This window comes from Lytechinus variegatus, chromosome 3 (assembly GCF_018143015.1).
Source record: "Lytechinus variegatus isolate NC3 chromosome 3, Lvar_3.0, whole genome shotgun sequence".
Classification (NCBI taxonomy): domain Eukaryota; kingdom Metazoa; phylum Echinodermata; class Echinoidea; order Temnopleuroida; family Toxopneustidae; genus Lytechinus; species Lytechinus variegatus.
Window position 1 is genome coordinate 23,118,990 of NC_054742.1, and position 20,281 is coordinate 23,139,270.

The window sequence follows — 20,281 nt, forward strand, 5'->3', positions numbered from 1 at the left end:
ATCGGTTAATCTGTCTATCTTCTCTGTTTCTCTCATTCTTTATCTAACATCTATTTATCTCTCAAATTCTCTATCTCTCTCCCTCCCTCTATCTATCCATCTGTCTGTCTTTTTTTTTATTTCTCTTTTTCCGTCCATATATCTATAACATATCTCCATCTCTCAAGTTCTCTCCCCATCCATCTATCTATCTATCTTCTATCTATTTTGTAACTACATTATCTATCTATCTGTTAATTTGTTGATAATCTTCCCTGTCTCATTCTTTATCTATTTAACATCTATCTATCTCTCAAATTCTCTCTATCTCTCCCTATCTATCTATCCATCTGTCTGTCTTTCTCTCTCCCTCTCTATTTTTTAAACTAGAGTATCTATCTATCTGTTAATTTGTTAATATTCTTTGTCTCTCTCCCTCTTTATCTATCTAACATCTATCTATCTCTCATCTATCTATCTCTCAAATCCTCTATCTATCCATCTGTCTGTCTTTCTATATTTCTCTCTATCTATATATCTATCTATCTATCTGTTAATTTGTCTATCCTGTCTCTCTCATTCTTTATCTTTCTATCTATCTAACATCTATCTATCTGTCTCTCAAATTCTCTATCTCCATCTCTCCCTCTTTCTCTTTCTATCTATCTATCCACCTCTCTCTCTTTCTATTTATCTATCTATCTGTCTATTTTGTCTCTATCTATTCATCAGTCTTCTATATCTATCTTTCGGCAGCTTCTAAGTGTATCAATCCATCAAACTTCAATTTGTCTTTCCATTATGAGTATCTGTTTATTTTGATTTTGTCTGTCATTCTATTCATTTTAATTCATTTTTAGAAAAAAAAGCTATCATAAACAACGCGACTGCAAAACCCATGTTCGGATTTCACTCATAGAGATGTATATTGATTTCACTCCTGACTGCCGCTCTGAAGTGCCGAGGAACTCTGTGCTCAGTAACTGTGCAAATTGCATGCGGTGGTGGACTCGCCTGTGTCGCACGCTGCATGCAACCAGAGACGTGACTGTGTAGACTCTTCACTAGTCGCTTTTTGGCTACTTTTCCGGAAAATGCCTTCGCCAGGGTGTAAAACGGAAACGCGCGGCCCGGCCGTAGTTACAGTAGTAGCTCGAGCTCTAGCTAGGGGGGGGGGGGGGGGGGGCCGGCGGAACGCCTCTGGAAACACATATGTACCGTACCTCAAACTCCTTGTCTAAGGGTACCAGTGTGGCCAGTGAAAAAAAATCAATTACGCCAGGGGAGCAACGAAATTATGCTAAAACGCAAAAAAATTATGCCAAACCATTTTTTAATCTTACGCAAGAAAAAAAAGTCATGAACCCAAATTTGAGGGTGGGAAGCAGGAAAAAAAATGAGGAGCCCCCCCCACAAAAAAAAGGTCATCAACCTTAACTTGACGAGGAGAAACCCCCCCAAAAAAATTGACAAGCAAAAAAAAGTCTTCAATCTTCAAATACATCAAAATTAGGCTAAATATGCTATTATCATGCAAGATTCTTTGCTTCAAAAGTCTCATTATGCCCCAAATTATGCTGAAAGGGTCGAAATTATGCCAGAAAAAAGGCTAATTATGCCAGAATTATGCCGGCATAATGAATTATGCTGAAAGGGTCGAAATTATGCCAGAAAGCATAATTATGCCAGTTCTGGCAACTTTGAAGGGTACGGTACCACATAGGGGATAAAGTACCTTTGTGGGTAATCTTGGTTCTAGATAAGGGGCTCACCTACTTATCATATGGACTGTTACTTAACGTCACGTCAGGAATATGAAAAGGGTTCAGTAATCATAAAATCAGGATAGTGGTCATACACATGAATATAGGTCAGTTGTAATTCATGAAGAGGGTCACCATTCATAATAAGAGACAAAAGTAATCACACAATGACAGTGCATGATTGAGGTCCAAAGGACTTGATAAAGATTTATATAGTGTCTTGGTTTGCAGAGACGGTACGATCTTTTGAAATACCAAATATTCTTTTCCCTATTATGATTCAGGTTAATATAAAGTCAAATTTATTGTGAGTTTTTTTTCATCATGTCAAAGCGGGGATTGAAATTTAGGCAAACTGGTATCAGCTAAATATTTTGAAGCAATTGAAGCAATTTTTTATAAACGGAATTTGTGACATAATAAGTGTGTGACATAACCGTTCTTTGCGGAATACCAGACAGGATGTACTCATCACGGTTTTAAATAAGTAAAACTTTCAAATTTTACATCCACATCCAGGATTGAAAATTTTATGAATGTACTTGCACTTTTATCTATTTCTTCAAAACATCTTTTTGTCTGGATGGACTTGACCTAAAAAATATATGAATTTCATATGATCTAAATCTATTATTAATGGCAGAATATTTTTGTAAATTCATCACTCTTTCGGAAATTATATACTGCTTGCGTAGCTTCAAATTATGAATTAGAGGTGTGGTTGTGGGGTCAGCATTGCTTCCAATTACATATTTCTGTCTACTAAAAGGTGGACATATGTGAATAGACACTTAAAAAAAAAGCAGTCTCACTTTCCCCAAGAGCTAAAATAAAGTACTTTTGGGGTTAAAAGAATCATAATTGCATCTCAGCACTTGAAAATACAGTACACCCTTTTCAGCGTGGCAGGTGCATACATAGTAAAGTGAATAAAATCAAGGGGGCAGAACATGCCATGGCATACATGGGAAAATTTCAATATATTCATGAATGAGTAAAGTAAGCGAGCAAAAATGTTACCAACAAAATATGAAAACTTTTTTTTTTGCAAGAGATTTTCACATAGTATCAAGAAAATCATTGCAAATTCCAATTCACTAAAAAACTTCATCAATTCATGACCCATAAAAAAACGAAAAGTAATGAAAATATTCTAATATAGCTTTATCAGAAGAATATAATATGATCAAATGGGCTGCAACTGATCAGTTTTTATTGCACATTTTTTGTAAGTGTTGGTAACTTGCTATCAAAGTATTTTTCATTTTTCCACTTTTTTAAAGCACTCTTTTTGCAGGCAAATCTACATGGGCATAGCATAAGAGCATACTGGTTACGAATTCAGTTTTATCTTGATATTTATTCTCTTTGTACATTGGCACATGATTAGCTGATTCATTTTTTTTCCACAAAAAAGACTCCAAAATAACATTTTCTAATAGAAAGAATTATTTTTTTTATTTCAAAGTAAAAATCTTGACACATGCCATCCAGAAGTACATTATTAAATCATAAGTTGGAACACAACATTTTCTGCAATGTCTGCAATCTTTATGACATTTAATTTGCATATTGGTCATTATCAATGAAAGAGATAAGTAAAGTAAAAGTGAACAGGGGTCCGTTGCAGAAAGAGTTGCATTTAAACACAAGTCAAAATGCGCGCTGCTGATTGGTTGAAAATCTAGTTGCGCATGATTTTTAGAGTTGTGATTGATTGCAACTCTTTCTACAACAGACCCCAAATGGCTATGAAACCAAATAACACAGACCACACAAAAATTGGGTGCTGGTTTCATAAACATAAGATTGTGGTAACTTTGCCATTATGTTAATTACCAGAGGGCTCAGTATCCAAAAGGGTTTAATTGGTACTAATTACAATAATCATATTCCTTATGAGACAAGGAACAGAGTGTAAACACAATTTGCATCTCTTTAACCTTTATAATAGATATTAAGAGGAATCATTGGATTATCATTTCTCTCAACATATCAATTCTAATAGAAAAATACGATTGCGCAATGGCCGAATGCCATGGCGTACACACTGAAAAAAATTGAATAAGTGCATGGTTTTGAAAAGGAATCGAATTCATGCTTGCTATTATGGTTAAATCCTGCCTTAATCTAAAATAAACCATGAGTATCTTTAGTAATTTACCTAAATATCATTCATAGAATTAAAATCCATTCAAATAAATCTATTCATATATATTTGGATCTGTGAGGAATGTTTATATTGGACAAGTAGTCAAGATCTATGGATTCCACTAGACACTGCCAAACTCATACATATTTGTGATTTTTTTAAAGGTCAAGTGCACACCAGAAAAATGTTAACTTGAATAAAAAGAGAAAAATCAAACTAGCATAATGCTGAAAATTTCATCAAAACCAGATGTACAATAAAAAAATTATGACATTTTGAAGATGTGCTTTTTTCATAAAACAGATATTCACAACTCAGTGATATGCAAATGAGACAGTCGATGATGGCCCTCACTCAATATTTCTTTTATATTTTATTGTTTGAATTCGACAATATTTCATTTTTTACAGATTTTACTGTAAGAACCAACTGATTCATATAGTATTAATAGAATAATGCTAGTTCCACATGTTCGGGGAGGAATTAATTTTTGCTTAATTTAATGATAAAATTAGAATATTTCATATAATAAAATACAAAAGAAATAGTGAGTGGGTGATGTCATCAGTCTTCTCATTTGCATCCCAAGATGTGCATAGAACTGTTTGTGAAATTAAGAGAAACTTTAAGATTTCATAATTTTCTTATTTTACATCCGATTTTGATGAAATTTTCAGTCGTATGCTCGATGGATTTTTCTCTTTTTATTCAAATCAACTTCTCGTTGGGGTGGACTTGTCCTTTAAGGAAAGAGGAATCCCTACTAATGTATCTATATATTTTTCCCATTAATTATAATTCTTTTAACAAAAATATTTTATTCCACAGTAAAAATGAAATACCAGGTTCAAATATTGCCTACTTTACTTCTGAACTGCTCTGAATCCATACCCTATATTCCTGGATTTTAGCAAAGTTATGACATGGACCAGTTTTACACTCACTGGTGAATCAGCAAATACGTATCTTGAACCCATAAAAAGTAAAAACATCCCCATGATGATTTATAGGTTAACAACATGTGAATGGGCTGAATCTACAAGTGATTCAGTGGCTGACAATGGAGAAAAGTGGGCACAAAAAATAGTAGAGTTGATTGTATGCTTGTTTGCATATAATGATCAATGTACATAATCATGTATAAAAATCAGCATTACCATAAAGCTTTGTATTACAGAGCACTTAGCTACACTTTACTGTCTTTGTAATATTCATACATTGTTCTTTAATGTGTAGTCTGTCTCGCAATGTATGTATATTTCCTTATTTAAATGTAGTTAATATATCATTTGTGGTATATAATGGCATATCAAAATCAAATAAAACAAAATGAATTGATTACTGATTCAAATACACAGCAAAAAGTACTTTAAAAAAAACAAAAAAAACACACACTTTTAACACTTTTTTTTTAAAATAAATGAGTTGCTTTCTTTCTAATTATCCCTGCTAGAGTAGGTTAATTCTACATAAGGAAGATTCAATATTTACACAAACTTGCACATAAAAATAATTAGATCTGGTATAAAAAATACATCAATATATACAAGTAATGTTATTCATACAAATTGTAAGATAAATCTCTTAATTATCATTTACATTAAAATCATTAATGGATAATAAATGTACCATTTACAAAGTAAGTACATTTATGAGACTGATGAGAATAACAATGCTAATCATTCATAAATACACTATATTTCAATAGAAATCTCAAGGTGAAATTTTCACAATTATTGCCTATCCTGCTTTATAGTTTCCCAAATTACGTTTTGTATTCACAAACATTAGATAAAAAGTTTGTTGGCCTCAGCTGGTGACCTTCATATATTTCTGAATTTAAAGGTCTGTCGGATCAATTTTTCGTACAAATTTAGCACAGTGTTATTTACAATGCTTGTGAGCATAACAAAAGGACGGATGAACACTAATGATCTCCAAGTCTCCCTCCACCTTCGAGGGGCTTGATAAATATCATCAAAAGGTGAAATGAATTTATGGATGAAAGGATAAAAAGCATCTTATATCAAACATATCATGGCATTGTAATATGAAAGAAAATATTCAAAATTTGTAGAGAATACTAATTCAGTAGACCATCAATGGTTTGCTAAAGACTTGTATTAAATAAGTTGATTGATTGCATTTTTCTTGTTACAGGGTCCAGGACATACATGTTCTGTTTGGTAATTCATACACACCCTAAGTGAACACAACTGACCAATCCCATTTTCAAAGGTTTCTTACTGTGAGGACTACAGATATAAAGTGAACAGCATGTGGCAGTTTGTAGTACAAATGTTTTAAGGCATGCTATATCTGTTTATCATACACACAGCTAGAGCTACATTCAGGGGTGTGTCACAAACAAAAAGAGCTGAGAACACATGCAGTGTTGAAAAAAAAGCTGAGATTGAAAGAGCTCAAATACTTTTGTACAGAAGAAAGCTAAAATACAATGACATTAAGCTGAAAATCATAAGCAAAAATAGCTGAAATCGGCTATAAAACAAATCGAACTCTTTACACCCCTGTATAGTACAACAATAAATAGAAATATTAACTAGAGATGCTCGGTGGGTCACGCAGCCAAGCACATGTATCCCCCAAACCCAGCGCGTCATTGCGATATAGAGCTCACACAGAATTTGACAAATAAATCCAATTATCATGGCGACAATGACCCTGCCCACATTTTGCCTGTGGGTACCATATTTGATGACAGTAATATGATGCAGCAGCATGACTGCAGAACCTAAATCATTGTCCAGTATCACCTGTTGGGGAATACAATTATAGAGTAATCTGGATATATTTTGTAAACCTAACTCTTCTGTGTGCCAACTGTTATGACAAACTGGAAAAAAAGCAGAAGTTACAGGTTATACCAAATTTTCCACAAAAACCATGTCTCCACCCACTACAAAATTATTAGGCAGCTTTGCTTTACCATAATGGGCCTTCATGCCACATTCGAAGATGATCGGAGAAGAAATGAAGCTGGTAGAGCGCTCAAGGACATCTCTGCTATTTCCACAAAAAACTTTTTTTACCATGGCAACGATGTCTTCGCCTACACCAAAATCAATAGGTGGCTTCGCTATACCATACTCGACCTTCATGCCAAATTTGAAGATGATCGGAGAAGAAATGCAGCTGATAAAGCGCTCACAAGGAAATCTCTGCGGCGGCGGACGAGGCCAAATCCATAGTATCCCCCGAACAGGGTTCGGAGGATACAATAAATATTTTCAATATAGCATAAGACTACATGAGAAAAGATGATAAGCCCAAATATTCTTGATTTTTAAATGCCCGTTATTAAAGGGGAATATCTGACATTCGTATAGATTCTTTACCAACCAAAAAAAATATTCTCAATCACCCAGAGTAGAATAAAATATTATGACCCATAGATGTTATGAAGTTGCTCCTATCCTTGTATGACAACCTATAAAGGTCCTATGACACCAATTCCATCTTATTCTAGATACATATCTATTATTAGGTAGTTTTACTTCAAAAAAATGAATTTGCCATCGGTTCATGTGTATGACGAACCGGTGTTGAGTTATTACATGGAAATGAACTTCAACGGGAACACCTACTAAAATTTTCGAAAGAGTCGACCGATCGACCTGTCAATCATTGTGACGTCATCGAAGGCAGGTTTTCCCAGCAGTGTAGATGGACCCCTAGTTATTGTACACGTTCCTCGTGTAGTTGCTGTTTCGACCGAGCTCATCCTCAACAGATTTTTATGAGGTTTTGATCATGGCTGCAGCATCGTCATCAGCTGCGTATGATTCTTCAGACTTTGAAGATTCAGGTTCGGAATATTATTCCAGCAATTCAATTTATTTACTTTGAATCCACACGTGCAACCACAATAGGCACTTCACGCTCCAAACGTCAACAACACTCAGCAGTTTCCTTCCCTGACGTCATAATTGTCACGTGATATACGAAACCCAAATCGGGCTGAATTTTTGTGGGCGGGGCGAATTTGGCTCAATTTTCAATATAAAACTGCCTTTGAACCTGATGTGGGACGTTTTTCAGGTAAAATTTTGATGGAATCGTAATTAGTAACCACTAAGCTAACGAATAAATCAGCATCTTTGCTGTATTTCATGGGACCTTTAACTGATTCAGAATTAACTATGCTGGAACTGTTGTAAAGTTTTATGTGGGTATTCCATTCACAATTCGAACCTTTGCCGAAGATCCCGCCTTACGACTGTGGACTGTCAACACCTGAATATAAATAAACAAAAACAAAGGAATATGTTTAGACTGGTTGCTCCATCAATTTAGAATAGGAAAGACTAAAACACAAGAATTTACAGACAGTGACAGATAATGGTAATCTATCTAAAGATGTAGCAGTCTCCAGTAAATGAAAAGCTTTTGCATATTATATATGAAGTCAGTCACTTCACTCTAGAGAATTAAAAAAAAACTCAGCCTACTCTTACATATCAGCTATGACATCTAATGACACTCAAAGTGAAAATCACTATCATTTTGAGTGATTGACAGCAATAACAGTGACTGATTAGAAATGAGTCCAAGTTTTTACTTCATTTAGAACCCACTGGTGAAATAATTATTCATTAAGTAGTAATGGTACAACTTGTATGAAATAACAAGTGGAATGCCTCTGGCCGTCTCACCTGCATCACGCGGTTCAATATAGCAGCAGTGCTGACTTTGAATACTACTCTAACTCGCACAAGATGTTCAGTGATACATGGTTACTCTTATGTCCACTTTTTATGAATTAGACCAATAAACTTACAGAGATATGATGGTTATTCAACGAAAAACCCCAACATGGCCAAAGTTCATTGACCTTACATGACCTTTGACCTTGATCATGTGACCTGAAACTCGAACAGGATGTTCAGTGATACTTGATTACTCTTATGTACAAGTTTCATGAATCAGATCATAAACTTTCAAAGTTATGATGGTAATTCAACAGATACACCCAATTCGGCCAAAGTTCATTGACCTTTGACCTTGGTCATGTGACCTGAAACGCGCACAGGATGTTCAGTGATACTTGATTACTATAATGTCCAAGTTTAATGAACTAGACCAATAAACTTTCAAAGTTATGATGGTAATTCAACAGATACCCCCAATTCGGCCAAAGTTCATTGACCCTAAATGACCTTTGACCTTAAAGGGGAATCCAGCCTTGGCCATAAAATGTTGCGTTGGGAAGGAGAAAAATAAATTAAACAGAATGGTGAAAGTTTGAAAGAAATCGGACAAGCAATAACAAAGTTATAGCTGCTTTAAAATGGAGATCACTAATACTACATAGATTTCAAATTGGCAACTAGGTAAGTAAATTATGACAAGGGGCAAGGACAACTTTCCCATAGGCCATGTACTTTATTATCAGGGATTTGTGGTTTTCTTCTAAGTACCCATTCCCCTGGGGCAGTAATCTAAATATAACCCAGGTAGTATATTGTTTTATGTCCTCATGAAAGAAAAATAAAATTTGAAATGAAACTTTTTGGAAAAATGACATTTTAGCCATAATATGTACTGGAGTACATAGAAGAGTAGTCCTTGCCTTACATCACTATGCCATCGCATATGCGACCAATTTGAAGTCTCCATGGGTATAGTGATTACCAATGTTAACAACTTTTAAAAATTCATAACTTTCTTGTTGTTTGTCCAATATTGATCAAACTTTCACCTATCAACTTGTCTGATTTTTCTTTTCATTATAAAAACAAGTTTTTATTTGGGTTGGATTCCCCTTTAATCATGAGACCTGAAACTTGCACAAAATTTTCAGTGATGCTTGATTACTATTATGTCCAAGTTTCATGAATCAGATCCATAAACTTTCAAAGTTATAATGGGAATTCAACAGATATCCCCAATTCGGCCAAAGTTCATTGACCCTAAATGACCTTTGACCTTGGTCATGTGACGTGAAACTCATGCAGGATGTTCAGTGATACTTGATTAACCTTATGTCCAAGTTTCATGAACTAGCTCCATATATTTTCTAAGTTATGATGACATTTCAAAAACTTAACCTCAGGTTAAGATTTCGATGTTGATTCCTCCAACATGGTCTAAGTTCATTGACCCTAAATGACCTTTGACCTTGGTCATGTGACATGAAACTCTAATAGGATGTTCAGTAATACTTGATTAACCTTATGGCCAAGTTTTATTAACTAGGTCCATATACTTTCTAAGTTATGACGTCATTTCAAAAACTTAACCTCAGGTTAAGATTTGATGTTGACGCCGCCGCCGCCGTCGGAAAAGCGGCGCCTATAGTCTCACTTTGCTTCGCAGGTGAGACAAAAATGACTTGAAATTTTTGGAAATAATTCTCAATATAACTGTTGTGTCTGCAAGTCCTGAATGAACAGCAAGTATGTGAGTCAGCCACAGTAGTGGTAAAACACTGCAATTTACAGGGCAAAAGCAAATTTCTTATATGTTCTAACTCTCTCTCTCTCTTATTAAACATAATGATATGCAAAAAAAAATAGATTTTATATAGACTTGCCTTGTTGCCTCTGTGTTTCTGAAAGACTAAACCTGGGTACCTGTACACAGAGTGAGCATACATAGCTTCTCGGAACTCTTGCACAGTAGCAGTCTGTGACCACTTTGTCCTCGTCCTTTCAGAGTTTTTCTGCAATGAATTGAAAATAGTGTCAGTGCACAGAGATATACTGTCTCTATATGTTAAGTGATGAAACCCAATATAAGTCTACCCTAAACCTAAAGTGACTATGTACATAAAAAAATTCCATGCATCAGTGACTTGTATCTTGAATTATGAACATTTCATATGAAAATCTAGTATCCTTAGATCATATTCCACATATTAGGAAAATTGCTGTATAATCATTGACAGAATGTTCAATCTATCAATTTGCAGTTTTACCAAACAACCCCTCCCCCCCAAAAAAAAAATGATGATGCACTATATGTTGACATTTTTTGGTTTGCCAATTTTTGAATTCAGTCCATCCCAAGGGAAAGCTTATTTGAATGATAAAGAAAAATCAAACCAGCAAAACAAGATTTTAACACTAAAATTTCAATAATAACTTCTAAACTTTGCAAAAAAAAAACACAAAGGATGAGGGTTGATGACACCACACACTCAATATTTACAATTTGACTAAATACAAAATATTTCAATTCTTGTAGATTTGGTAGTTTGATCATTAATGTGCTTTTGATTATACTGTAAGTTACAATAAGTTATTTCAAAAGTGCATGGAGCCATCAAACCATGTTTTACTTTAAAACAAAGAGAAACTAGCACATCAATGATGTGGAGCTCATCCGGCATCTCGCAACGAAATTTAATACAATTTTAATTTCAGCCCAGTTGACACTGTAGTGAATTATATTGGTGACATAAATTGAGGATATAGAATTGAAATTGATGAAGAAATGACATAGAAGCATTTTTTGTGATCTATGAATAAATTTCATATAAATTAAGCATAAATAACTTTCTAGTCAAAATTTCTTAACTGTGTGTAGAACCTTGGTGAACCTCATGTAGCTCTCAGATGGAACAAAAATAATCAAAATCAATCAACAAATAAAAAAGTAATTTTTGTGAGTTTGAAAATATATGAATAAATTAGCATATTTAATGAATTTCAAAATTCTGTGTTGAAATTTTGTATAACCACCTCAAGCTATCATATAAAGCAAACAGAATTGAAATTGATCAACAAATGAAGAATTTTTTTTTTGTGTGATTTATGAATAAATTTTGCATAAATAAGCATAAATAATTTTCCAGACAAAATTTCAAAATTTTGTGTACAAGTTTGGTGAACCTCATGCAGCTCTACCAGATGGAAGAAAAAAAAATCAAAATCTGTCAACAAATAAAGAAGAGACATTTTCTGTGATTTCTGAATAAATTTCGCATAAATTAGCATAATGTTCTACTGAAAATTTCAAAATTCTGTGTAGAAGTATGGTGAACCTCATGAAGTTCTACCAGATGGAAGAAAAAAAAATCAAAATGTGTCAACAAAGAGAAATTCCAGTAGTTGCAGTAAACACTGATTTCATGAGAAAGTCTTTAAAACAAGGCTTAATCGTCAGTATATCATCGAGGATCTAGATCTGGTACAGTTACATTAACTGAACTTTGTGAAATCTTGAAGTCTACGCTGAAATATGTTTACACCGAAGATCCCCAACACAGATAAGCGCACGTGGGACAATGTATAATTATTGCTTAGAGTGTCGGGCCTGACGCTCTACCCGAATCCTGTGCTTATTTGCTGATTTCTCAGCAATTACACAATTTCTTCCAGAATTCTTTGGCACATGCGTTTTATTTATACAAACAGACACTTTGGTGGTCATTTCATTGGATTCTGTACGAACTCATTTTTATATCGTTACCAAAACTAGCATGTACCTTTAAAGAAGAAAATGCATTTTATGTGAATTTTTACAAATATGAATAAATCAATTTTCGCATAAATTATCATAAAAATTGTTCTATTTTTAAAAATTCGAAATTCTGTGTAGAAGTTTGGTGAACCTCATGAAGCTCTCTACCAGATGGAAGCAAAGAATTCAAAATCGGTCAACAAATAGAGAAGAAGCATTTTGGGTGAATTTTTAATAGCAAATTTAATGAATTTCAAAATTCGGTGTAGAAGTTTTGAATCCCCCACCTAGTGCTATTATATAAAGCAAACAGAATTGAAATGGCGAAGAAGTAGCATTTTGATATTGTGGACGGACGACAGACGCCACGGCATAAGCTCATTTGGCCCTTCGGGCCGGATGAGCTAAAAAGGACTCAAGACTGCATGCAGTTGAAATTCATGCCTCTGCCTTTGCCAGACCCACATTATATACACACAATTTCCCAATGACCTCTGTGAACTTTGACCCAATGATCCCAAATCTACTCAGATCATCACCCCTCAAATGTGCACCAAGATTGAGGATGTTCCATCAAATGTTCTAGTTATCGCGAAAACAAAAATTTTTGTTGGTATACAACCTTTGTGACCTTTGCACTTTGACCTCACTACACCAACTCTTAACAAGAAAAAAATATGTCTTACCAGATCTGTCAAAGGAAAGTTTCCTGAAAATCCCTGATTAATATCTAGATTATCAAGATCAATGAACACCTGTCCCATATCCTCACTGTCTCCAATCAGAGCTTTATCAAGTACATGCAAGACCAAATATCTGCAGTTTGAAGATAAAGAAAGGCACAAACAATGTGTATTTCCAAGATCATGCTTGTCATTTGATGGTTAATAGGTCTATTCGGAATTTCCATTACCCAATCTACAATTAATATTTAGATTTAGATTGGCAGCCTAATGAAAACAATAATTGCCATTAATATTTTTTTAAATAATGATAATCAGAGGAGTATATTGTAAATAAACACTTTGATAGTTGGATTGTTCGACAAGTTGTGAACTGGGAAAAGGTATCCTAAATGTATGATCATTAACATATTACTCTTGGTTTGAGCAAAATTTCTGTTTTGTACTGATGATGATTTGTAAATCAGCAAATAACTTTTCACAACTCGAGACAATAACTGTTTCATCCCAGGCTGGCTCATTTCATATAATCACATTTGGAAAACTTTTTTCTATTACATTATTTGAGTGATCTGAAAATTCAGAAAAACTGAAGAATATACATTAGAAGGAAATAAACAAGGAATAAGAAAATAAAAGGTGCCTGAAAAATTATATCACTAAATACTGTATACAAAAATCTTAAATTGGCAATTCATGTATATCTGACAAATGATAGCAACAAATTTTGTCTCCCATCAATCATATATGTACATGTACATTTTTGATACCCATAAAGAGCAATGGACCTTTCTATGTTAAAACTTCTAAAATAGAAGAAGATTTGATTTATTTACTTCCACATTCCAATAACAAAAGTAAATACAAGTTTAATCATTTTTTTCTCAGCATAACATAACAATAAGCAAACGACATAATGAATAACATATGCATACATACATTCTTATAGAATATGATTATACCTGATAATTTCTTTTTAATTATTGAAACAAATAGCAGAAAAAAAAATACATACCGACATAATAGATTTTGAAATGTGGGAGACCTCCATAAGCTTAGAGATACATGTAGATATAAAGATATTATGGTAGATAATATGGTTAAGATATTATGGCTAAGATATTATGGTAGTTTTGTATTTTGAAGAAAATACACAAGTCATTCCTGCCGAAAACCACCATTACTTCAATCAATTTGAAATTCCATTTTGAAAATAAAAATCCATAATTCCCTTACGTCCCACCATGTTTGAAAATATTGACCATTTTCCCTCTTAGATATTATTTTTAAAAGAATTTCTAATTTGGTTGGGTTCCCTCTGACACACACACACACACATCTTACCTATTTGCAAATTCTTCCTGAGCCAATGAGAAATCAAAGGTCTCATCCCACACTGGATCCAGTGTATTCTTCTGGACCTTGGTCTCTTCAACTTTGTGTATGCCAGGGATAAGTACCTTGACATAGGGATATGGCATCTTCTTAGGATCCCTGCAGACCAATCCCTCTGCATTGTGAACCCTTACCTTCAGGGTATCAGGTAGTTGGTATGTCAATGTGATCTTCAGCTCCCCTTGGATATCCAGATCAGTCTATGATAGGATGCAGAGTTGACAAATTGCATTTCAATATCTTTAGTTGATATACATTTTACTGATGCATAATGTACATGTACATTGAAATGATGACAAAGTGACATAGCTTTTCAAACAATACACAAAGTGCAAATATGATGATCCTCTAATCTTATTGACAATGTAATATTATCAATTTATGAAATAAAGTAACATACATGTACACTGTGGCTACTGTTCATTTGTAATAAATTTTTCCATTGTAGAGTTAAATAAATAGAACTAGTAAGAGATTAAGAAAAAGTTGAACAAAGTAGACTGAAAAAGTATAAATTGTGGATTTTCCCTGATAATTTCTAAAAGGGCATTGATACAAACCCTATTTCAATTAAGTTTATCCAGGGCTGTATAGGGATAAAGATATTGAATTGAAAAAAAAAAATATTAAAAAAAAATTGTATCTCAGTGTCACATCATAAATCTATTTTGACACACTGAATTTGTACTTTCCCAAAACATTTTACATACCTCTAGTTGCAGCTCAAACCAGCTGGTAATGATATCACTAAAATCCATTCTTCCAAGTTGAATGATGTTCTCACCCATGAAGTCAGCCTTCCCAAAAGGATCATGACTCAGTACTCTTACTCTCAACTGGGTCTCTGATATTTCCTCTTCATTCAACTTAAAGGTGAAGATTTCATTATACGTAGGACTAAGTGTCTTCTTTACATACTGTGTTGACTTCTTCCCTTCATCATGGGGGTCAGGTATGAGATCCATCTTTAAAAACAAGTATTCAATTTTATAATAGAGGCTAAGCAATGACATGAAAAAAGAATCTTCAAATTTCCATCTTTTATACAAGATCATTTCTTATTTTGACAGGTTCTATATATTTAACTTCTGAAGGTTGCCATGGCAAAGAAGATGTACCTTTCTTGGGCAAGTGTTGGTCCTGAAAGGACCACCCAAACTTGATGTTTTGACAAGTGACAGTGTGTTCTTGTCATCTTCAGGAGAATGAGCAACGTTTGTAAAAGCAGGCTTTACACTCTGTCAAGGTTCCATACGCAGGGTACCTTGCAGGGTAGATGTCTCTAATTGGCTAGATAAGTCACATGAAATCCACATATGCGGACAGCACACAAAATTCGGTGCGCAAAACAGCGAAGACCTTTTTCCATATTTTCATACCAATTCACTGTTTTCACGCCCTTAAAAGGCATTGCAAACATAATAAACCCTTACTTGGAATGATATGAATGACGTTTTGTTTGTTGCTGATCGGCAATTTGTGAAATATGCGAAAATAACAGCTTATACAGGCACAAAAATAACAAATGTACATGTAATAACCTGCCAACTTAACTACAAACCGTACGTCTAGATACATTGTTTCCATTCACATGGTAGTAAGCATGAGTTTGTTTGCTTTATCCCTGGAAAGTGGGAATATTTTACATCCAATTTACTGTGTGATTTAATACCACTGAGTAAAGTGAGGAGAGTTTGTCTTTTTGTATTTCTTCCTGTAAGTTACTTATTGACATAGAGATGTATATTATTGACACTAGAGTAATCGCTCGCATTGACGCGCGCGTAATGCGGCTGTGATTCCATGTATTGCGCAGCCGCCATCTTAAAGAGGGCAAGAGCGCGGATTTATAACACACGGCTCTATGGGAGAATATCACACATTTCACTTTTTTACATTATATTTTCAATTTAATGCTGTATGCAACGTTAAAATCACAAGGCAAAACATTTTTATGTTAAAATATATGATAACCATGCATCTTTTATAAAGGAGATGGACTAAACATCCAGAAAACGGGGGAAAAACGACGAGGTCGACTGAGTAGTAGTTATTCAATATATAAGCCATATATATATTCTCATTATTTGGTGCTCATTTGACACTCAGTGTTCAAGCAATATACTGTGTTGAAACAACACTTAGAGTGTAAAAAAAACACCAAATACTAATAAGTGTTGAAACAACACCGTGACAGGTGTTGGATAGAAATATTTTAACAAAAATTATTGTTGAAGTTACACTTCACTGGAGTAACTCAACACTGTCTGTTGTTGGGGTATATATTTTTAAAAAAATACCCTAGTGTTCAGTTACACCGTCAGGCTGCAGGTGTTGAAGAACTTGAAATCGGACACCAAATGGTGTGAATCCGAACTGTGAAACAACACCAAAGCTGGTGTTGGTATTTTTTTTTACACCAATGGGTGATTTAAACTTTCGTTTAAATTTTTGTTTCTGCAGGTGTTCAAGGGTGTCAAATGAACACCAAATGGTGTCAACTTCATAACATTCTCCGACTTGTATTCAAATCGAACACCAAGACTGGTGTTGATATATTTTAACATCCTAAATGTTGGTAATCTTAACACCAGTGGCAGTGTAACTCCAACACCAGATGGTGTGGTCCTTTATTGATTGGGCTGATGTTAGATTTAACAACCGTGGTGTTAAATATAGCTAACGTTGCATAGTCTCCAATATTATATTTAATGGGATTATCAGTGATTCACCGTACGATTTCTACTTAATGGACACTGAATTCTAGTTTGTTATTCCTATTTAATAAGCCGGCTTTTTTTCCTTCTGGATGTACAGCCGAAAGCAGCACACGATCCCGGCATGATTTCCTCAAAATTAACTGAAAGGAGGGGAAACTTCAGACCAAGCCCTGATCTACATCATAGGTAATGCACGTACAGCAACCTATTTTTTGCCCTCTTTAAGATGGCGGCCGCCCTGAACATGGATTCACAGCAATTTGATGAAGTCCGCCCTCTGGTGTCAATAATATACATCTCTATGCTTATTGATTGCTCTCGCCTCTTTCAGCTCCATCAGCCATGAAATTACCTGAACATATGGGTCGGATGTGCGCCCTCTAATATCCTTTGCACTGAGATCCCTTGCAGATACCACCTTTACAAGAAGCATACTCCTTCTTTTATCATATTTCAAGGACAGTTTCACCTCTCCCTTGGCATCTCCCAATGTTTTGGTGACAGCTGGATCCATACGCTTGAACAACTGCTTCAGAATAAAGATACTCTCCTGCATGGATTGTTCAAAGAAAAAAAATAATTTAATGGAGATGATCATTGTTGATTATGTTAATGAGGGGAGACAATAATTAATAATAGTATAACAGTAACACGTAAGATAAATAGGCAACCAGGAAGAGTAATTCCCTAAAAGCAATGGCTGCTGTTAAAGTGTTGGCTCAACCTAAAGCCGGGGGTAATAATAGCTACACTTTGACTTTGTATCCTATGGCAAAGAGTACTAAATCCAGCTATCAATTTGTATTGTTATATGTACTGTAACAACAACAATAATATTCAAAATAATGATGGTGATAATGATGATGATTATAAACAATAAAAATTACAATAATAATGATTTATAATAACACAATACTAAAATAATACTAATACACTGGTAATAAATTTAAAAAAATAAGAAATAAACAGAAACAATGAAAATATTTCTGGTAAAGGAAGCCCTTTTCCAAATTCATTAATCTGGACTTAGACCCCATTCTCATTACGCTTTCTAAAACTAGTTTACTGGAAACTGATTCAGGAAACCAGTTTTGAAGATCGCTTTGCTTGCATTCCCATATGATCACCCAAAAGTGTTTTCAAAATCACTTAATGTAAACGGTCTTGTTGTTACGGAAACACTCTCAGTGGGCTGACACATTTCACACGAAATTCAAAACCACAGCAAAGGCATTCTACACGTAGAGGACAGCAATTAGCAACACACACGGCTGCCATTTTTTTCTCTCCGGCAATAAATTAAAAAAATAAGGAATAAATCGTCAGTAACATTATATTTTCGATATTTTCTTGGAATATGCACAGTATGAAATAAAAGAAAGATTAAAGTCTAGCAGCAATATTGGGTCATCGCTCAGACCTAAAAAAAAATAAAAATCTAGATAAAACAAGGCCAACAAGCTTATGGGCTTGATCAGACGAACTTTTGTTTATCTAGACAAAAATAACTTTGCTTTGTTATATAAGTCGCTTGTCCGACCACAAGTTGAGTATGCCCATGCTGTGTGGAACCCTGTACTGAAGAAACATATACATGCATTAGAGAACGTACAAAGAAGGGCAACAAAATTAGTCCCTGAATTAAGGAAGCTTTCCTATCCACAACGACTTAAACAGTTAAAAATCCCATCTCTGGCATATCGAACAGTTAGGGGTGATATGACTGAAACACATAAACACTTTAACAGTTATGATCAATGTACAAAACTTAATCTAGAAGAAAAATATAGTGAACATACCAGAGGTCACAGTAAAAAATTGTTCATACTAAGGACAAAGACCAAAACTATAGGAATTATTTTTATGTTAGATTACGTAAGACATGGAATAGCCTAAATAATGAGGTTGTCACTGCCCCAAGTGTGCAATTTTGAAGCTGCCCTGGATAGATACTGGAAAAATGAGCCAATAAAATATGACTTCGAAACCCCGGTTCGCGGAATGCGGAAGTGAGCCAGCCATCTTGAGGAAAAACCTAGAACTGAATACAGAGGCATAACATGCCTACATTCAGAAACTTCCCTGGGTATCCCTAGGTAATACAAGTCGAGTATAGGTCCTAGGCCCAAATGAAATTGGGCGACATGATTTATACAAATGCAGGCTCGCACTAACACACTACCATCAGTGAATGGGGATTGTATAAAAAATGGTTATAAATAAATCCCCAGAAATGATGGTTATTCTTGTCTAGACTCTAGATCTCAGAGCTACCAAGTCTCACACATTATCAATTATGCGTGAGACTCAAGCATTTTGGACTCTTGTTCATCCCCTCAAATCTCTGTCTCACGCAACTATTAATATTATCACAGCCTATCCCCATATACATTGTACACAATGTCTGTGATCTCACTCAGATTCACAGAAAATCTCACGCATAGCTGGTCTTTGAACTTGGCATCTCTGAGATCTATGGATATGCAGCAGCCAGCTAGCCCATGTCATGTCACCATGATAGCTGCCTAAGCCACCCTAAACTGCTATTTCCTAAAGTTGATGAGTCATTCATTTTATATGATTCATGTTAGGCTATATTATAACCTTGTTCATTCATTGAAATTGAAATTGAATGAGTGGAATCATTGAATGATTGATAGCATGTGATTTTTGCACAATTTTAGTTACCAACCATGAATTAAGAACTCACATTATACGTTTCAAAGTCACTTCCCTGACTAGCCATTAATGATGAAGGAGTCTGATGGCGTCTTTTCTTTGCAGTCGTCATTGCCCTGGCAAGCTGCATAACTCGCTCATTGTCTGAGCGGAAATTCTGTCCATTTTGCCCCGACTCCTTGGGTGCAGATGAGGACTCACTTGCCGAATCACGCGTTGAATTCGCAGCTCCCATTTCTACGCCGGGTGGATGGTCTCTGACTCTGGACTTCAGACAGTCTTAGATTTATTTTTAACTTTATACCGTCCCCCTCTCAGTTCTATTCTATAAGTATAACAGTCTCTGGATCGTCTATAAGATGAAATCCAGAGATAAATCCCGCATCTCCTTGTGCTACAAGTCAATAGCCCAAGAAAAATAAGCCCTGCTTCCTCAGTCAAACACACACATCTCAACTGCTCTCCGCCATATTGTTTATAAGA

At 34.8% G+C, this 20,281-nt stretch overlaps 1 protein-coding gene across 1 annotated transcript; it reads right to left on the reverse strand.

The window, feature by feature from the left end:
* Window positions 1-5,584: 5,584 nt before the first annotated feature.
* On the reverse strand, window positions 5,585-20,281 carry LOC121410540 (synaptotagmin-1-like). The gene is made up of 7 exons (XM_041602694.1): window positions 19,830-20,281; window positions 17,472-17,669; window positions 15,110-15,364; window positions 14,349-14,599; window positions 13,008-13,137; window positions 10,451-10,579; window positions 5,585-8,151 (listed from the first exon to the last, which is right to left on the reverse strand). Exons 1-7 carry the CDS (start codon window positions 20,031-20,033, stop codon window positions 8,080-8,082), a joined length of 1,239 nt encoding a protein of 412 aa, XP_041458628.1. The 5' UTR covers window positions 20,034-20,281; the 3' UTR covers window positions 5,585-8,079.